General features: G+C 33.7%; 1 protein-coding gene across 4 annotated transcripts in view; it reads right to left on the reverse strand.

Annotated features, from left to right (window-relative positions):
- SOX5 (SRY (sex determining region Y)-box 5) overlaps positions 1-19,519 on the reverse strand; it is a 1,081,658-nt gene that overhangs the window by 441,097 nt on the left and 621,042 nt on the right. Inside the window, exon 1 of one of the 4 annotated variants that reach the window (XM_011994777.1) lies at positions 10,221-10,386. The exons of 2 other annotated variants lie outside the window; for them this stretch is intronic. In XM_011994777.1, the coding sequence (XP_011850167.1) occupies positions 10,221-10,228 (8 nt within the window). In that variant the 5' untranslated portion in view covers positions 10,229-10,386. Of the gene's footprint in view, positions 1-8,935; positions 9,076-10,220; positions 10,387-19,519 lie in introns of those variants that run through there. One more of the 4 variants, XM_011994776.1, reaches the window with a different exon arrangement.

The following is a 19,519-nucleotide window of genomic DNA, read 5'->3' on the forward strand; positions in this document are numbered from 1 at the left end:
AAAAAAAAAAAAAAATCAGTGAAGATACTGGCAAATATAAATCTTACCTAAAAGAGGAAATTATTTTATTTATAGAGGAGATAAATCATATTATACACACACACACACACACACACACACACACACACACTCTCACTCATTTGATAGGTATGCTTTAGACCCTGAACACTCAACTTTCTTATTATCTCAACCTAAAACCTCAAATATCCCCAAAGGTTACTTGAGCATACCTTGATTCACTCAACGTCTTCAGTTCAAATTTTCCATTAAATATACACCACAATACCACCTTTAATCTTTTTCAAGCTGGAATACTATTATATGTTCCCGTAGCACATGCCACAGGATTCTGAGCTGCAAACAAGAAAACGGGAATGAACCTTGTTTGTATTTCTATGAAATATTTCTTCCTTTCAAGATTTTTTGCCAAAACTGCAGCTTCATTAGAATTTGGCAGGATTCATTCAAGAGATCAACTGCCCTATAAATGAAAAAGTTTCCCCTGGCTTTCTAACTTTTGCATGTGCACACATGTGTAACTATTACATTCCCTAAAATAATCCTTCATATAACTGTTAGTGAATTCCAACTATCATTTCATTCACTTATAAAAGTCCAAATATATTGTCCCATCACTTTGATTCTTTAAATTGCTATCAGGATCTTTTGGATATGCTTTTATTTCTCTAGAAGAATGCTTTTAAAGCATTAAATATTCTTAAATTGTTTATAGGTCAAATTAGATCCATATTATTTGTCGAGTAATGCTAACATTTTTAGAAATAATTACCCTATAAATATTTGTATATCATAATCCTTATGGTCCTAAAAACAATACCTTTTCCTCTATTTCCCAAATTGTAGTTATGTTTAGGACTGGAGGAAAACAGAAGTTCTACTCTTAAGAATAGCATTCATAGTTATCTTTCTTTTCCCATTCCTAGGTGTTCTGTCTGACTATTGGTACTTTGAATATTACATAAAATATAATAATACGTAATGCTGTATTATAGATGACAAAGAATCTGAATCTGAATTTTATATTCAGTTATCACTCAAGGTCAAAGTTGAATTAGTGAATGCATACTAAATTGAATAGTCTGAGCACCAGTTCATTCCGTTGTACACTAAATAATGGGAATACTATACATTATCCTAACGAATCTCCAACATAGACCTCTTAGAGTACAGATAAGAAAAAAGGAAGGAAATATTAACCTTAATTATATGTGACATCCCCCTGCAACCTCTTTTCAAACATATTATGAAACTCACTAGCTAAAAAAAAAAAAAAAAAAAAAAAAAAAAAAAAAAATGACAAAGGGACCTCAGGAGAGAAGTGAAAAAAAAAGTCTTTGGACTTTGAAAACCATTGCCCAACAAACACTGGCCCAGGGCAAATAACCAAAGGAAGAATTGTAGGCAAACAAATAATACTTTAACTCTGCAATTAGAATAAAAGTGTTTTAGAACTTTGTCAAGCAACCTAATTAACTGTGACTGAAAAATTAATAGTATAATAAAGTATTACTTTTCCACTTGTGTTCTCTTAGGTTAAGGAATATTTCTCATTTTCAGTGTCGTATTTCTTTTTCATTAGGATATCTTTTATTAGATAAACATACTTTAAAATGATATGTGAAAGATCTTCTGTAAAAGTTTCACAACCAGTGTTCAAACAATCTATCTCCCTAGTATTTCAGTCGTACTTAATACAAAAACAAAAACAAACAAACAAACAAAAAAAAAACAAAGGCAAATTCAGTACTAATGTAAACACTGACTACATTCTGAAATAAATTTTGATTAAAAATATGCCAAGAAAACATGATTTGGGTCTACCTCTTCTTTTACTCCTACACTAAGAAATTAACAACAGGCAACACAGGTTAACTCTTTCCCTTCTTTTCTTGAAAATGTTCCTGAAGCCCTAAATGAGAGGACACATCCTTCATAAAATTTCTGCTCAGTGTCCCAATTGATCTAACTCCTTTAAACTGCCAATATCAAAATCATATAAGGCTCTGAGGCTTTTTTTGGCTCTATGCAGTGAATTTCATTTCTTCATATTACACTTACTCTCATGCATCTGATCCTTAGGTTTCAATGTGACAGAAATGATTGGGAAAGGTAGGGGAACCAAGAGTGCATAGAACATAATGAAACCCTATGCATCTCCACAATGAGAAATATTAAAGTGGAGCTACACATACATTTTTAAGAAAGATCATATCTTCTGTTTTTTAACATTTTCTTTTCTAAAACACACTTTCTTTCAAAGATGTGAAGAGCAGAAATAGAAACGCTGTTACATATGAAAGTTTCAACGGATTTGCTGCCAGCAGCTTTTCTTTATAGTGTTCCTCTTACCTACACTATGTGTTGGCACTGGCAGGTAGCCCTAATTCGTTAGTAGCCAAATTATTTTTGTCCCTGAAGTACGAGAAATCTCCATAGCACATGAATGAGACATGGTTTACTAGTTTACACACATTTTATAACTCCAAGAAACCAAAACTCATTCACAAATGCTTTCATTTCAGCAAAGAGAAGGGCCACAGAATATCAGAGATATCCACTTTGAATTTCTGGTCCCATTGTCCATGAGAAAGTGAAGAGAAAAAAAAAATCTCTTTAACTTCAATAAAGAACTTTGATCCTTAATGCAAGAAAAATAAACAGCTTTCTGTTCACCACACTCCACATTTCATTTAAGTCAAAACATTTCAGTACAAGGCATTAAGAAAAAACGTCATTTAGTAATAAACCTAAATGTCTCCAGATAAAAATTCATCACGACGGCATAGTACGTTTAGATAATGTGGTTCATAATAACTAGCATCCTCATATTGCATGATCATCAGATACATTTATACGTTGCTGTACCACCTTCACTAAGTTACAGAGAAAAATAATAAGAAATAAGCAACACTTAGAAAGAAACACATAACACAGAAATGCTGATTTAGCCACAGCAAAACGAATCTCTGAATTTTAAGACAAGACAAAAGTAAATGTATTAACACTAAAGAGCCAAGTGACTAAAATGTTACTTAGATAAAAGAGAGGTTTGAAATACAATGAGCCGAGTTCAGGTTTGAATTGATTTAAGGTTTGACACTGATTTCAAATGTCTATGAACATCCATAAGCTTTTGTTTTAAATTTTCCTTCTGTCATGTTTATGGGCAAAAACTCCTTAAACTACCTTGTAATATAGATTAATTACTTTCAAGCTGGGTGACAAAAGGGCATAATGACCGGAAAATGATACAAAAGAAACAAAAAACGCATGTTAACAAGTTTATCAACAAACCTGGGTAATTCTCATGAAGTACAGATTAAGGTTCAGTGGTTCCAAACTGGCAGCATTCAAATTGGGTTCATATTTGGGTTTTTTGTTTTGTTTGTTTTTTTAAACCACCTGTCCTAAAACGACATTGTTTATGCTAATTATCTTTGTTTATGCCACAATTCTGTTTGTTTACTACATTCTTTTAAAATACCATATCCCTATAAACAGTTCTCACCAGAATTCTTCTAAATCTTGTTTCGGTCTGGTCCTTCTCGGCAGCCCACTGAGCAGAATGCAGCTCTACAATGAAGGCGCAAGAGCTGGGAACAAGTTTGAGTCTCTGACTCCTCAGGCTGGCAAAGGGAGGGAGTACTGCTGAGGTTTTACTCTCAGGCTCCAAGGGAAAAGGATACTGAATGTGGAGAAATGCAACACCCCCCTATTGGACAAGCAAAACCATACGCCACAATATCTCCAGAGAAGATGTGTGAACTCTCAATTAGTAAGTAAAGAAAAGAATAGACAACACTAAAGGAAAGAAAGAACAGCTTCCAAACTGCAGGAGAAAACACAGAGGTCAGAAAGAATAAAAAGGTCTTCTCCTGAACCACTATCAGTTCCTGATCACAATGAAGGAATAGTGGCATTCTCCTAAAGCATGTCAAATTTAAATTTTTTTCCCACTCTAGCAATACCACTTGATCCTGTTTATCTACATAGTAATCAAATTTCACATTTAATACAAATGATGATGCTATCAATCAATGAAAGAGAAAGAAGGAGAGAATGAAGGAAGGAAGGAAGACTTTGTTATGTTTTTGTCCATTTCTTGTTCAAGAAAATTTTCCATTAGGAAGGAGATATTTCATGCTTTGGCTAAACCTTTAAAAATCTTATTATCTTACTGCCATCACCGGAATCAGACACCTGGCATATTGGAACTATACATGAGTTAGTAAAAGAGAAAAACTTAGATTAGTTTCTTTCCCAGGCTGTTGGATAACCCCATTGAAATTATAAATGAATAACAAATTATGAAAGAAAACAAAAGTCATCGGTTATACTTATTTAACTAATCTATAAAAAGGGAGATATTCAGCCTCCATAATGCACATCTGCATTATACAATATACTCATTAGGTTGCTGAAGAATTGATAGTGGAAAGAAAACAGACAATAAAAATCAGCCTTTACCCATGAATGTAATTTTGCTTTCTAAATGCATTATGAGTGCAATTCATATGAAATAGTTTCCAACTCTGTGAAGGACTAATGTGCTAAAGAATCAGAACAGGTCTTATTATCTGCCTCTCATGTATGATGTCTATACAAGATTTTGCCAAAAGCTTCCTAAGAACAGGTAAATACTTTAACATGTGCTTATTACATTTGAGAAACATAAGATAAGAACACACCAACATGTGAAGTAATCGTAATATTTGCACATTTCTGTGTCTATCAAACCTGCTAAACACTGAGCAGTACACAATGTCACCTGACATTTAACCCTTAATTGTTCTTGGTAATCAGTCAGGTCTCCTGCCAAGTCTTCAGGACAGTATTTCAGCATGAGTGTGATAGAAATGTGGTTTATGAACTGCCTCATGCAAGCTGCATTCCAAACCAATGTCTTAGCTCAGTTAGCTTGCAAATTATTGACATGGTAATTAAAATCTATACTCAGTTGTAGACATTGTCTCTTCTACAAAGTAGTAGTAAATAACAAATAAATAAAATTACCAAAGGCTATCAGAACATCCTGAAAACATAATATCAAACTTACAGGTTTACAGTTGCCATTAGGTGACAGAATGTGAACAGATAACTTTTCTGTGATTCACACCTAGAGTGTACCTGCTAACCTGAATGCACTTATCACTCGTGAGCACAATGGATTTTTTTGTTGTTGTTGTTAAAGTTTTTAATTAAGCAAAATATATCTGTGTAATAAATATTTCATTACTATGGTCAAACTTTAGGTAACTAAAATACCACTAATGTCAAAGAGTAGTTTTTTGCAAACGTCCAGCAGTAGCTTTTCATGGAATTTTATGAATTAGTTTGTAAAAGGATCTGATGTATATTTCTTTCTTCAGAAAAATACTGAAAAGTTTCCTAATAAGAAAAATTATTTAGTCAGCATAACCAGAAATAAATTTGATGGAAATATGAAGTAAATAAGTTAATTTTTATTGCAGAAGGTTTTACTATTGTAGTGTTCCTTTCAACATCTAGAAAATCTGCTGTCTGTTGTCTGCACCAATTTGGGAGAAGCAATCAAATAGGTGATACTAACAACCTAATTTGCATAATCCCACGACTTTCAATCCCAACTTTTTTCTTCTTTCTAGACATTATCAGAACTGTCTTCTTAAGCAATCATCTTACACTTGCTATTTAAGTTTCTAACATAAAGCAATTAGAAACTGTAACGAGTAGCTTAGACACAAAACTATTATATTACAACCAAAGAGGACAGATAAAATAAAAAGGAAAGAAATAGAATATTGAGAAACTATCAAAAATGGCTATTTTACTTATCATGAACAAACTAATATTGACATTTAAGGCAAATATTTTCATTTCTTCCTTGGAATATCAAAAAATAGGTGACATTCTCAAAGGAAAACCTTAAGTCACAATTTTTCATTATCTACTTTCAGTTAAATATATACATTTATTGACTTCTTTTAAATATTTGGGGAGACTTCGGGCGTTCATTCTAATGATGCTATTACTCACATTTAGACCATGTTGCCAGCTATGTTTTCTCTAAACGGTAAAATGTAAAAGAGTTTCCTTACGAATAATCTTTAGAACATATACACCCATTTGCTTCCCACCTGGGAATTGTGTTTTTCAGTAATCATAATTAGTCTATCACAAGGATGCTTGAAAATAAAAATATTTCAAGTTCTTTACCTTTTAGAATCACTGTTCTATTTGCACTACCTCCTGCATATTTTTAACAAACAATGAAATTGTTACTACTTCTTAACTATTTAATAACTGCTTATTAGTCTGAGAGTACTGACCATGTTCATTTCTAGTGATGATAATATAGACACATACAAATCTGAACCCAAATTTTGATCCTGATATTTAAGTTTTGAATATTCCTTAAAGTTCAAATAGTCTACAAGCTGGGAAGAATAAAAGATGGACAAGACTCTACCAATGAAATTAGTTAAAAATGATCACATAAAACTTTTACAGTACATGAACCCCAAGCAATTTATTATGTTCTCTAGATCAAAGTTCTCTTTTTCACAAAGAAATTTAGCAGTCTTCTTTTCGATTTCTAAGTTTAAGCGGAAAATCATCTATAGCAAGTAATCCAACAGAATAAAAATTAACAGTCAATAGAAATGACCTATTTATTCAGTGAAAGTTGCAAACAGTTGAAAAGGCAAAAAAAAAAAAAAATCTAATTATATTTGATAGTTTCATTACATCATAAATACCTCCTTTGGAGAATATAAATATTCAATATTGTGTCTACATGATATACTGTATCATGCATGGGTGCCTATAGAGACACTCACCCGTACAAATTCAATGTAAACAAATAGTAATGATTTGCTGACATCTTTGTATGTATTACCAATTACAGCCACAGGGGAAATTATTAAGGAACGTTATATTGTACGGCATTTTTCAGAATTATTTTAGATACTAATATTTCTAAATTTGATAGTCATACTAACAACCCTATTGATTATCACTTGCTTATTTAATTAGCTAGTTAGAAAAGCATGCCTCTGGGTGAAAAAAAAAAATGAAATTCCCACCAGGAGGAAAAAAGATGTTAACAGATTTGAGCATCAGAATAGGAAAGGGAAAAGTTTAGTTTAAAAAGAGATAATTGAAAAAAAAATACAAATAAAGTTCACAGCAGGAAGCTTGCCTATATAGAGAAATAGGCTGCAGCCTGTTAATATGTAACTACCTTTTTATAAGTACAATCTGTTAACAGGCTTACAAATCAGTCTCAGAGTTGTATTTGCAAAAAGTATAATTAGAATTAAAGAATATTATCATTTAAGTGCTACTCTGTGCATTCTAGAAAACTTAACTGTGTTAAATTAGCAAATCGCTACATTAGGCAATGTATAGTATGTTTCACTATGAATAACTTCAACATCTACCTATGAAATAAGGCTATATTTGCAAATAAAAGCTCACTCATTAAAGAGTTAATATATAGAACTGAAAATTTTAATTCAAAACTGTAAAGAAAGCTCTAACATTCGCTGGAATTATCTAGTAAAGATGCACTTTAATTATACAAAAAACACACAGAAGAAATCAAAGAAAGATGACAGCACTGAAGTCTATATGTTGGCTATTTTACTTTCTTCCCTGATTTGATACTGGCTTCTCTAATATGTGACCACATTCAAGCGTTACTTTATCCTCAATACTCTTTTTCTCTTCCATTGCTTCACTTCTAGAATGTTTTAATCTTTGTCCTTTCTTTTTTCGTCTTTTCATATCAAATTCAGTCGTTTGAGCGATGAACAGCTTGACTTAGCATATTTTTAACCAGCTGGTCTAGCACCTAGCTTGCATTGCATAGTCAGATACAACAAATGTTTATACAGAAGGTAGCTTTCATGAAAATGAAAAAAAGCCTGGGTATCATGCATCCTGGCTTTTTTTAGCTTTTTTTTTTTAATTCACCATACAGAATACAAAGTTTGAATTCTTTTTAATGGCAAACAAAATTCTATTTATAGTTCAAAAAAATGAACTTATGCTGGGATAAGAACTCAAATTTAAAAATTGCAATGTGTACTTATAGGAACATTAAGAGGGCTAAAATTCTTTCAAAGCCCTGCTTTACTTGCAACAACATCAAATAAAAGGATGTTGCAGATACTTCTCTAAATAGGAACAACTTAATTACAAATACACTATTCCCATCATAGCAAAAGGGGAAAATACAGTAAATTAAAATTCAGTGAAGACAGCTAACACAAAAAGTGGTCACTAAAACTTAGAAAGGGAACAGCCCCATTTATCCACTTTCCCCCCCTATTTTTGACGCTTATGGAGTAATCTAATATAGCGGTGATGTTAAATTTTCTTTGGAGGAAAAAAAAAAAAAAAAAAACGCTCTCTTATATCAACAAAAGGTCATGTGCTTTACTGAGCAGCTTCCAAAGTTTTACGGAAGGATCAAATAGGAACTTATAGCCTCCGTTTAAAGCACCACTAAAACCTTCTGTCACCCTAGAAATTACATGAGACCGAGATGCTGAAAATGGTAACATTCTGCACAAAAGCATTTTTAAAAGGTGGGGAGAAAACAATCAATGAAGGAAGAAAATAAGAGAGTGAATGAGAAAGAGAGAAGCAGCGAGTTGGGGAGAGAGAGAGATGCTTAAGGTTCATTTAATTTGCTGTTACAGGACGCAACCTGAAAACATTAGCAGAAATCCCGGAGACTTTGCAAATCAGTTCAATTTGGTCCGGGCAACCACAACAAAAAAAAAATCAGCTAACAAGACTGCAGAAGCCCAAGCTAAAAGCTTCTCTAACAAACACGTTTTGGGAGAGCATCTTCCAATGATTCAGAGACTACTGTAAAATGGGAGAGTTGTACTTCAATATATTAGGGGGAAAAAACTGTACTCACCTTTCAAACTCCTGAGGTAAATCAGGGTCAGTAAGCATGCTGGAAAAGCACAATTTCCCTTTGTCACAGCAGCCACCTATGATCGTCTCCAACTGAACCTGTCAAGTGAGTCCAAACCTTCTAAACCAATTGATTTTCTCTCTCTCTCTTCCCCCCCTCCCTCCCTCTCTCTCTCTCTCCCTCTCTCTCTCTGTCTCTCTCTCTCCCTCTTTCTCCCCCCCTCCTTTCCCTCCTCTCCCTCTCCTAGGACTCCTTGACCAGTCTCTTAAAGGGGCAGTGCACTTCCAGCAGCCGGGTCTGGCTGCTCCCCCCTCCGCGGAGCCACACGCTCCGGCTGCAAGGCTCTAGACAACCTCAGGGTGCCTGTCCTTTCCTTTTAATTCTCTCTTCTAGACATCACTGAATGTGAGAAGTCAACTCATTTAACACGTCTCCCATACTCTGTCTTCTGAATCATAAAACTCACACTCACACACGCATAACAGTATGATTTTGTAAAACATATTTGCTGATTAAAAACCAAGTCTAGATAATAACAGAAGCTCGATTAAACTGCATTTATTAACTAATGAAGCAAAAAATTTAAATGTTAGCAATAGCATTTTTACACAAAGAATTGTTACTCCTTCTCACCCTCTTCTAGGCTCTCTCCGTTCACACACGGAAATACACGCACACATACACACACACACACACACACTCACACACACAACAATCGGGCATTGTTCTGAGGGAAGAAAAGCAACTTTGACAGATTGAAATATAGCAGAGGCCCCTTCAAGGAAACCTGTAAACAACTTGTCACTCACTCTGTCCGTCTCCCTGTTAGCTCGTGCTTTCCGCAAAGTGGTGCGAACGTCCTGGCAACCCAACCAAAGTTTCCTCAGCTCTAAACTCCATAAAACACGATGTGCGATGTGGAGGGGAATAGGTATCCGCATGCCAAAATAACACCCACGAGCGCACAAAAACCCAAAACGAAATCAAAACATAACAACAAAAAGACGCTACTAACAAACTGTCCTGTTTGGGATCGCTGGGGAGGTCAGGAGTAGGAAGCGCTCCCCTGGCTGTGGATCTCTTTAATTTCCTCTGCCCAGGCAGCCACAGATAACAAGGTGGACAAACTATGGCTTTACAGATTCTAAGCTGGCTGGCAAGGCACAGCCTCCATAGCAGTTCCAATTATCTAGATAAAAATCTGGCAGGCGAGAAAGGTAATCAGGTAATGTACCTTTGACATGAAATGACAGAGGCACATACACACACACAGAGAGACACTTACACAGACATGCATGCAGAGATGGTGGCTGCCCCGTGCACCGCAGCATCTGGTCAGGGAGTAAGCACACACTCACCAACACGAGATAGTGTGCATTCTTCACACACGCATGCACACACACATACACACACACACACTCAGTCACTCACACACGCTCTCCACTCCTACTGGGAGGGTTCATTCTGCACAAAAGGCTACATTACAGAGCCCGCCCCAATAAGGGAAAGAGAGGAAAAAAAAGCCTTCCATTGTTGAGAGGGCAGGTCAGTTGATTAGATTTTCTGTGGAGAATTCCACGAGGAAATTCCCTTCAAAGCCGAAGTGATTAACTGGGGGCTATTCTGGAAATGGAGCAGACAATGGCTCAATAGTCTGTACAGCCAATGTCCAGGCTGGCACTGAACTCACTTAAAAAAAAAAATAAAAGCCAGACTCCCTGTTCTTTTCCACACATTCCTCCCCCCCAGCCCCCTCCACTCCTTCCAACTTCCCCTCCCAATTCCTTTTATTTTGCAGCTGGACAACATTAAGAGCCTTTAAAACCACAAGGGTTGACCCCACGGCAGTTTGATTAGGTCCCACTTTTTTTTTCTGGAGACAGGCAGACAGTAAGTTTACTTTTTTAGACATTCACAATGATACATCATACACATATTCTGAAGACAAAAAAAAATCAATTATTAACTCATATTAGCAAATTTATTCTTCATTCAAAGCTTATACATTTTTGGACAAGTTGATAATAACTTAATATTTAATTCTATCATCAGGAGATATTCTAAAAATATACACACACACACTACAAAATCAATGTGGAATAAGATTTAAGCATGTCACTATGGAGTTAAGACACTAACAAAAACACAGAACTATGACCCACCCTAAAAAAGCTGTTAACAAGGGATATGGCAAAAATGACTTGATGCTGACATGATTTTCACTTTCAGCAGTTGGGGAAGGGGGGAAGAATATTACTCACTAGTCCTTCTTGTTGTTAATCTCAAATTATGTTTTGTTCCAGCAACAACCTACTCCTACATAGAAAAATGAGAAAATTGTTGCCTTTATTTTAAATATCTATTTTTTCCAGGCCGTAAGGGACCTATGATCTAATACGCTCTAATGGATAATGTATACAAATGAGAATGTATACATTATATTTTTCTTCATTTGTTAATGGCGGTTATGAGAATTAGGGTATAGTAGCTGCATAGCTATATACACTTTTAAAAATATTTTTAAAAATTTGTCTTTATTAGGAAAAATCTTGCTTATCTGATATCAATAGAGGAAAAAAAGTGAAGAAGGAGGATGGGTGAGTTACAGGGAGCCATGGGAGCTGGAGTCAGGAAGAGGAGGAGGCAGGAGGAGAGGACGCAGAGACAGCACAAGAAGGAAACATAGTGGCAGCATAAAGATAGAAACAAAGATAATGGCCATAAGGCGGGATGCTGAGATCCGTATGGTCCCAGCTGCTGTCTTGCTACAGCTACTACCTCTGGTTGTTTCTCTGAAACTCTCATCTAGAAGGTCAACAGAACAGGTAAGAAAGAGAGTAGGAGTGTTTGAGGCCAACTATAGTATAAAGAAAAGATACTCATATTAGAACCTTCCTTATATTTGATTTCGATTTTATTGGCACTTAATATATGTATACATATGTACATATGCCAAATAAACACAAAGAACATATAAGAGAATTTTAAATGGTTTGAAAGTGAGTTTTTTGACTTTAATATATTCTGCAAACATTACTGTAGCCATTCAAAAACAAATTATTTCTTGCGCAATCATCTATGCCGAAGGAGTTGAAATAGACTAGGAACTAGACAGAAAATTTGCCAAATATAATAATGATCATCCTAATAATGATAATTTGAACTAATGGAACTCTAAGATCATAAAGAATTTTGTTCACATAAATTAGCTCATGGATCTTACACAATGTAGAAAGGGGTAGGTATGTATTTCCCTAATTTTCCCACTGTTCAACTTGGGCAAACAGAATTTAAAGTCATTCAACTGTTAGTAGCCCCTCTGTTACTTGAAGCCACTTCTATCTATTTCACTTGTGACACCATAATGCAGAATAAACTGATCCTCCAGAATTTATAGTTAGATGAAAATCCCAAGATGGTACTCACATTTTAAGTGACCTGAAAGGCTTTCAGGTAATTGTTATAAAAAATAAAATTTATATAAGCTGTCATTAAGCTAATACTGTATATGATGGTTTAATTGAATAAATATTTTAAAATGTACCTCTCTAAGCCATAGAAGTTTTCTTTCATTTGAATCCTATATTGAAAATCAGCATTTCTGTTAGACTTTAGAATATCAACAAAAGGAAAGACTGTTCCAAAATGTTTTGGTGAAATTTTGCCATGGGTTATTTTATTAAATGATCAAAATGATCCAATCAATACAATGTTCAATATTAAAATACTGTTAATTGAATCATCTTTTAAATTTTGCATTAAACGTTAAAATGTTTAAATATTAAATGTGTTCATGACTAGCACATATATTAAACGTAAATTCTTTTTCAATCATCTGAAAAGCTTAAGATATTCAATTGACTATAAATATTCTTTAAATCAGAACTAATAACCCAATGTGATGTTTGTTAAGGTTTCAAAATATATCTTTGTTGAGAAACACTTTTGCATTTACTTAACATCTATTAAATGCTTACCAATATGTTCAGTGCTGTGGCTTTAACAAAAGAGTTCAAAAAAAGTTGTAACAATTCTAATTATATATATGTATATAAAACCAAATTTCCAATCAATTTTTTAGTATCCAAGCCTTCTGAGGCAGATGTAGTGAGAAAAGTTAAAACAAAAATATAAAAGCAAATGAACAAAAAATAGTGCTAAGAACTTAACTGAATAATACATAAAATGGTAAATAAGTATGATTGACAAGCACAGATACACAAATAAAATATATTTTCAGAGATGACCAAAGTACAATAGAAACCCCAATAAAAGTTTTACATTGGATAAGTCTTTTTGACACTGCTGCAGCAGTATCATGGAAAATGGAATGAACATGAAAAAGTATGCTTTTGAGCTCATGTTGTTTCCATTGCAGATAGTAAAAGGGGATTCACACAGGCTAAGGAATATAAGATATGCTAGAGAACACTGCTGGAAAATTCTCAAAGAGACTATCAAGAACTGTTAAAATCACAAACAAGTTATTTTCAAATGTAACCCCTTTTCAGGTATAGTTTCCAGCATGCATTCCTACTATTTTTGTCCTCATTTTAAAAGGATATATTTTCATTCCTCTATTTTAGATTAGAATCATTAAATATCTTCTATTTTAACATCTGAAATAAAAATATGTGGTCATAGGTGCAAGTTACATTTTCCTATTTGATATGTATTCCTACCATCAAGCTAGTTTTCACATCTCATAGAATTTGGAAAACTTATTGTGAGAAATAAAACTCCTAATATTATAATCACAATGAATTCAAAGCATATCAGTGTCAGACAGTATTACCATTTTATTGCCTTCAGGTGACACAATGGGCATTAAGAAAATATCTTTTGCCTTTGCTGTTACTTACTTTGTCACAAAAAATTAAAATTAAAAAAGGACACTTCCCCTTTCAAAAAAAAGAAAGAAAGAAAGAAAGAAGCTTCCAACCAATGTACATCTGTGAGTCATTCACCAGATGCCTGGTGAGCTCACTATTGACCTATCACATGTAGCTTAAAACTCTTAAACTAGTGTCTTGTAATATTGGACCTCTTCAAAAAATGTCTTAGGCATTCTATAGCCTATCTTCTTTTTTAAAGATCTAAAATTCAGTTCCCCCTAATACATGTATGCCAAGGAACCGGTACACAATAGCCTACAAATTCAAGGTCTTTCTAACTTCATACTCTTTCTATTGTCAGTTGGTTAGAATACACAGATGAATTGTTCTCAGATTGCATATTTGAAGAAACAGTGTTCTTCAGAAACACCTTCACCTTAGAAACTCTAGCTTCATACTTCTTTCAATGAAATGAAGTCATTTCCAGTAACTGCTTTCACTGTATGATCTTATGATTTATCTTGTTATTCAGAATAGCTTGAAATAATTTTAAATAAAAGCTTTTATTTTCTGAGGAATTCCTATCTATATGATACATAATAAAACATATTATCTCATTTAATAGTCAAAACAACTATATGCGATATGTAGACTTATCCCAATTACGAATGAGCAAGTCCCAAAACTAGTAGGTGCAGGGCTGGAGAACATCCAAATTATTGATAGTCCATATTTCCTGCACAGTTTTTAAAGGCAATGAATTTTAGTTCATCTCAAATACCGCATAATGGCAATTAAGTATAGAACATACAGGAAAGTGCTTTACAAGTATGTTTCTATGGTAACTGAATGTCCAAATTTTGGACAAAGTTAGGGTTAGAAATGACTGTCCCATTTTCACAAATAACATAAAAGATAGTTCGTTCACACAATTAAAACAGAGAAGAATAGTATTCTTATCTCATTTGTAGTGATGACAATCACCAGAACTAGTACTATTCTTCATGTAATTTGGCTCTATTTTTAAGAATAATTTCTAAAACAGGTTTCCTTGCCGAATATAGTTACAATTTTTACAATCTCAGGTAAAATCCAGGGGCCAATTTTCTGGTCCCTATGCAACTCCTTTGCAATGGAATTTCTGTCTTATATAAATAATCAATTATTTCAGGCAAAGGTTGTCAATGAGGAAAATAAGACCTACTGAATTTATGCTTTTCAATTTATTTTTTTGCTCTCTACACTATCATTTCTCCTTGGGATACATGGTGATGTCTCATGGTTTGTTCATTTATGAGGATGAAAATGATGTAACTCAATCACCCTTGTGGTAAAAATCAGAAGGTTTCTTTTGAGTAAAAAAAAATTCATGTAACCCGTAAGAAGAAAAGTCATTCAAATGGGACTATACAAATAAAAGGGCTCTTGGCCACCAAACCTTTGGCATTGTAATTTTTCAACCTCGAAGGTAATTCAGGGAATATACTGCAAGGACATTTTACCTAGAGGTAGCAGCAAAGTGAAAAGTGGCACCATTATTTTGCAACAGTGTAGTTTTGTTAGGTAACATTCTTGTTAGGTAATGTCGATAAAATATTTTAGTAGACATCATTCAGAGAGGTTTTCCCACCACCAAGGTATACATTTCATTTTATTAACTAATCAGAGGAGAAATGAGAGTTAAAACTGATGAAAGTATGAAAATGTTTGAACAATTTCCTTCATTTCTGACTACATTTGTCTGTTCTCCATATTCTCCTTTGCTTGTATACTAAGTGAATGACAAATCTTATTCATAGTGAATGAGAATGTTACCTGTTAACAATGTTCAGTCTACTTGTATCTAGCACAGTATAGTGGAAGAAATTATGGCTAGGCTGAAAGTTAGGAAACCTGTACTCTAAGGCAGGGGTCCCCAACCCCCAAGGCCAGTACTGGTCCATGCCCTGTTATGAACCAGGCCACAGAGCAGGAGGTGAGCAGCGGGCTAATCCACCTGAGCTCTGCCTCCTGTCAGATCAAATGCAGCATTAGATTATTATAGGAATGCAAACCTTATTGTGAACTGTGCAGGTGAAGGATCTAGGTTGCACGCTTCTTATGAGAATCTAATGCCTGATGATCTGAGGTGGAACTCTTTAATCTCAATACCATACTCCCACCTCACCTAACCCTTCCTACTCCCATGGAAAAAACTGTCTTTCATGAAACTGGTCCCTGGTGCTAAAAAGGTTGGGGACCGCTGCTCTAAGAGAGCCTCAACTACTCCTTCCTTACTAATGGCATGGTCTTGTCTAAGTCTTTTTTTTTAAGGGGAGGGAACAGAGTCTCACTCTGTCACCCAGGCTGGAGTGCAGTGATGTGATCTCACTGCAACCTCCACCTCCTGGGTTCAAGTGATTCTCCTGCCTCAGCCTCCTGAGTAGCTTTGATTACAGGCATGTGCCGCCACACCCAGCTAATTTTTGTCTCCATGTTGGCCAGGCTGATCTCGAACTCCTGACCTCAGGTGATCTGCCCAGCTTGGCCTCCCAAAGTACTGGGATTACAGGCATAAGCCACCATGCCCAGCCATTGCCTAAGTCTTTAATGTCTCAGAGAACATGATTTCTAGGTCCCTTTCAAGTATAAACTTCTGTTTCTATGATCTGTTCTTTGATATATCAATTTATCATTTCAAAAATAAAATTTATTGCATTCCTCAGTTAAGTCCTTCTTTAACAATTTAAAGACTATTACTTGTAGTTGACAATTTATTTTGGCCTTTTAAACTGTAGCATAATTCTACATTCATACAGCAATATAAGACAGTGAGGAAAATAAACTGTTACTAAAGTTAATTTATATAAGTTAATTTAAGTTAAAATTACCAAGATAACTTAATTGGTTCCCCAAAAATGATGTTTTCAAAACTAATTTTATGACTAAGTTCATCTATTTGTGATTCTGAAAAAATTTTGTAGCTGAGATTTTAGTTTCCTAAGTACAATTATATTTATTAGCATTACTTAATTCAGTGAGATAATTAAAATAAGTTTAGTCTCTCACTATAGTAAATACCTCATGTGTGTGATGGGACTGTGATTGGTGTAGGGGGGAATAAATACAAGGGTTTTTGCCTGTATCAAAAATTTCAAAATATCAAATGACAAATTCAAACACAAACTAAAAAGTTATGTTAGAAATCCTGACAGGCAAATTGTGTTCAAGAAAACCTAGTTCTTAAAATGCATTTTGTGGACACTCTGAAGAGCTGCTTCCATATAGGCAACTTGCTTTTTTCATGTTGTTGTTAACAAAATGACTTACTGCCACAATTTAGAAAATAATTCAGAAAGACTATGGACAGGATGAAAGTATAATATAGACATTACCAAATGAATGTATTCATTCAATTACTCAACAAGCATTTATAGAATCTTAAATTTACACCTATATTTTAAATCTATATATTAAAATGTTAATGCATAAACTGCATATTTTCATAAATAAGAAAAAAGATAAGTTAATGTTTGTAATTTTCCCTGATGCCAAAGAACTGTTTGGGAATCAAATGGTATATTACTATTTGAAAAACACCTGTTAATACCTCTAAATAAATCATGGGTCTATAATCAGAAATATTTATTTTCAAATCTTGCATAAAGTCAAAGCATAGACTAGAAAACTGTAAGTATTTGTAAAATATGCTAGTATCCTAAGAACATCTTAAAAAAATAAGAACATATATCTAAGGTCATGAATACTCTTCCTGGTATGGAAAACTAACTTCAGATTTACTCGTTTTTCATAACTGGGCCATTATTCTTAATCTTAGTAAACAAATCAACTTAATAAGCATTGTTCTTATATTGAATGTGTGCCCTGAATTTTATGAGGCACACTGAGAAAAAAGGAAAGAATCAATACACCTAATGGTTTTTTTCTGACCATCTTTTCTGGGCAGAGTACTCTGATAAAAGGTAGAAATGCAAAAACAAACTTTTTTCATAGAATTATGACCTAGTTCAGTATAAGGACATCCTAGTCTGTTTCATAAACAATTATCAAGTTCTTATAAATAGAAATCAATAATTTTCACACAGATTAGTTAATTTAATTTTTAACAAATCTAAAGGAAAATACAAGGACAAAAGTTAACTACCTTCTGATTTCACAGCTTATAAGGGGAAGAAAAACTATTTGAACCAAAGTCTTTTGATTACAAACCTAGTGTCTATTTCACTAGGAATTGACACTAGGTTTCTACAAGAAAACCTACCTAAAATACAAAATAAAATGATAAAAGTGTTACTTTATAAACAAAATTATATGGAGATTTTTAGTTAAAAAAAAAAAAAAAAAGATATCAAACTGAGATGACCAGCTTCTAAACTTTGAGAATTTAGAATTAATTTGTTATACTTAGTAAAATATATATTAAAGAATCAATGGAAAACCCCCAGAAGTCCTATGAGAATTCAGAATTACTATGGGGAAAAAAGTAATATGTAGAAATCAATATATTTCATATATATGATAACACCTAGTCATTAGAGATAAAGGGAAAAGACCCCATTAACATTGGTAACATAGACAAAATACCTATGATGAAGTCATTCACATACAAGACCTATTTAAAGAAAGCTTTAATACAATATGAAAAGACATACCAAGTTCCTCAATAGGTAGCATCAATATCATAAAAATATCAATTCTTCCTAATTTAATGTATAAATTTAATGAGTTCAAAATTAAAGTACTATCATATTTAAAGCGCTAAATAAATTCAAAATTTATATACAATTAAATAAGAATAAAAGGAAAAATTTTGAAAAGGAAGAAGAATGAGGGCTTAATTTACTAGAAATTAAAACACAATATATAATCCCAATGATTAAAACAATGTAGTATTGAATGAATTGAAAATACAATGGAATAGAAAAGAACGTAGAGGAAAACCTTAATTACATAGAGAGAATTTATTATATACTATTAGTCAATACTATAGGTGGCATTCAACAAATGCCTTATATGCTCAAATATCCAAACATAAAGAATAAAATCATAAACTATTAGAAGGGAACATGAGTGAACTGAAATATAATTTTAAAGAAGAGAGAGTCTTACAAACAATGTATCAAAATCCACAATCCATGAAACAAAAGATTTATAAATCCAGCTATATAAACACCAAAAACTTCAAAGTGACAGAAGGCATCTATAGAAATAAAAAGACAACAATGACACTATCTAAGGAAAGGGCTACTCACTCCATGACCTATAAAGAGCTCTTTGAAATCAATGAGAAAAAGATCAACAAATCAATAGTAAAATAAGCAAGCAATATAAATTGTGCAAAGAAAAGGAACTAGAAAGTGTCCTTAAATAGATGAAAGATGCTCAACATATATGATTGTTCATGCTCTGGCCTGGCCTCCTTATCCAGCTTCATCTCTCCCTACATATCAAAAATTTCATATTCTAGGTACACCAAACTGGTATAGCTTTTGTCTGAAGTGTACATTACTCTTGGAATATCTTCCCCCCTTCCCTTCTCCCAATTTATAAGGCTAACATCTACTCATCCTTAAAGATTTGTTGAGGTATCACCCCCTATTGGAATCTTATCCTAATCCATCACCTGTCACTCTTCTTCTGTAATACCCAGTAGAACATAAATTCCCACCACTTGACGATAAGCTATATAAAAAGAAATGTTTATCTTTTTCATTATTGTATCCTTAAGACGATTTCACAGCATTGTATG

The sequence above is a fragment of the Mandrillus leucophaeus genome, unplaced genomic scaffold, assembly GCF_000951045.1.
Source record: "Mandrillus leucophaeus isolate KB7577 unplaced genomic scaffold, Mleu.le_1.0 Scaffold461, whole genome shotgun sequence".
NCBI classification, from domain to species: domain Eukaryota; kingdom Metazoa; phylum Chordata; class Mammalia; order Primates; family Cercopithecidae; genus Mandrillus; species Mandrillus leucophaeus.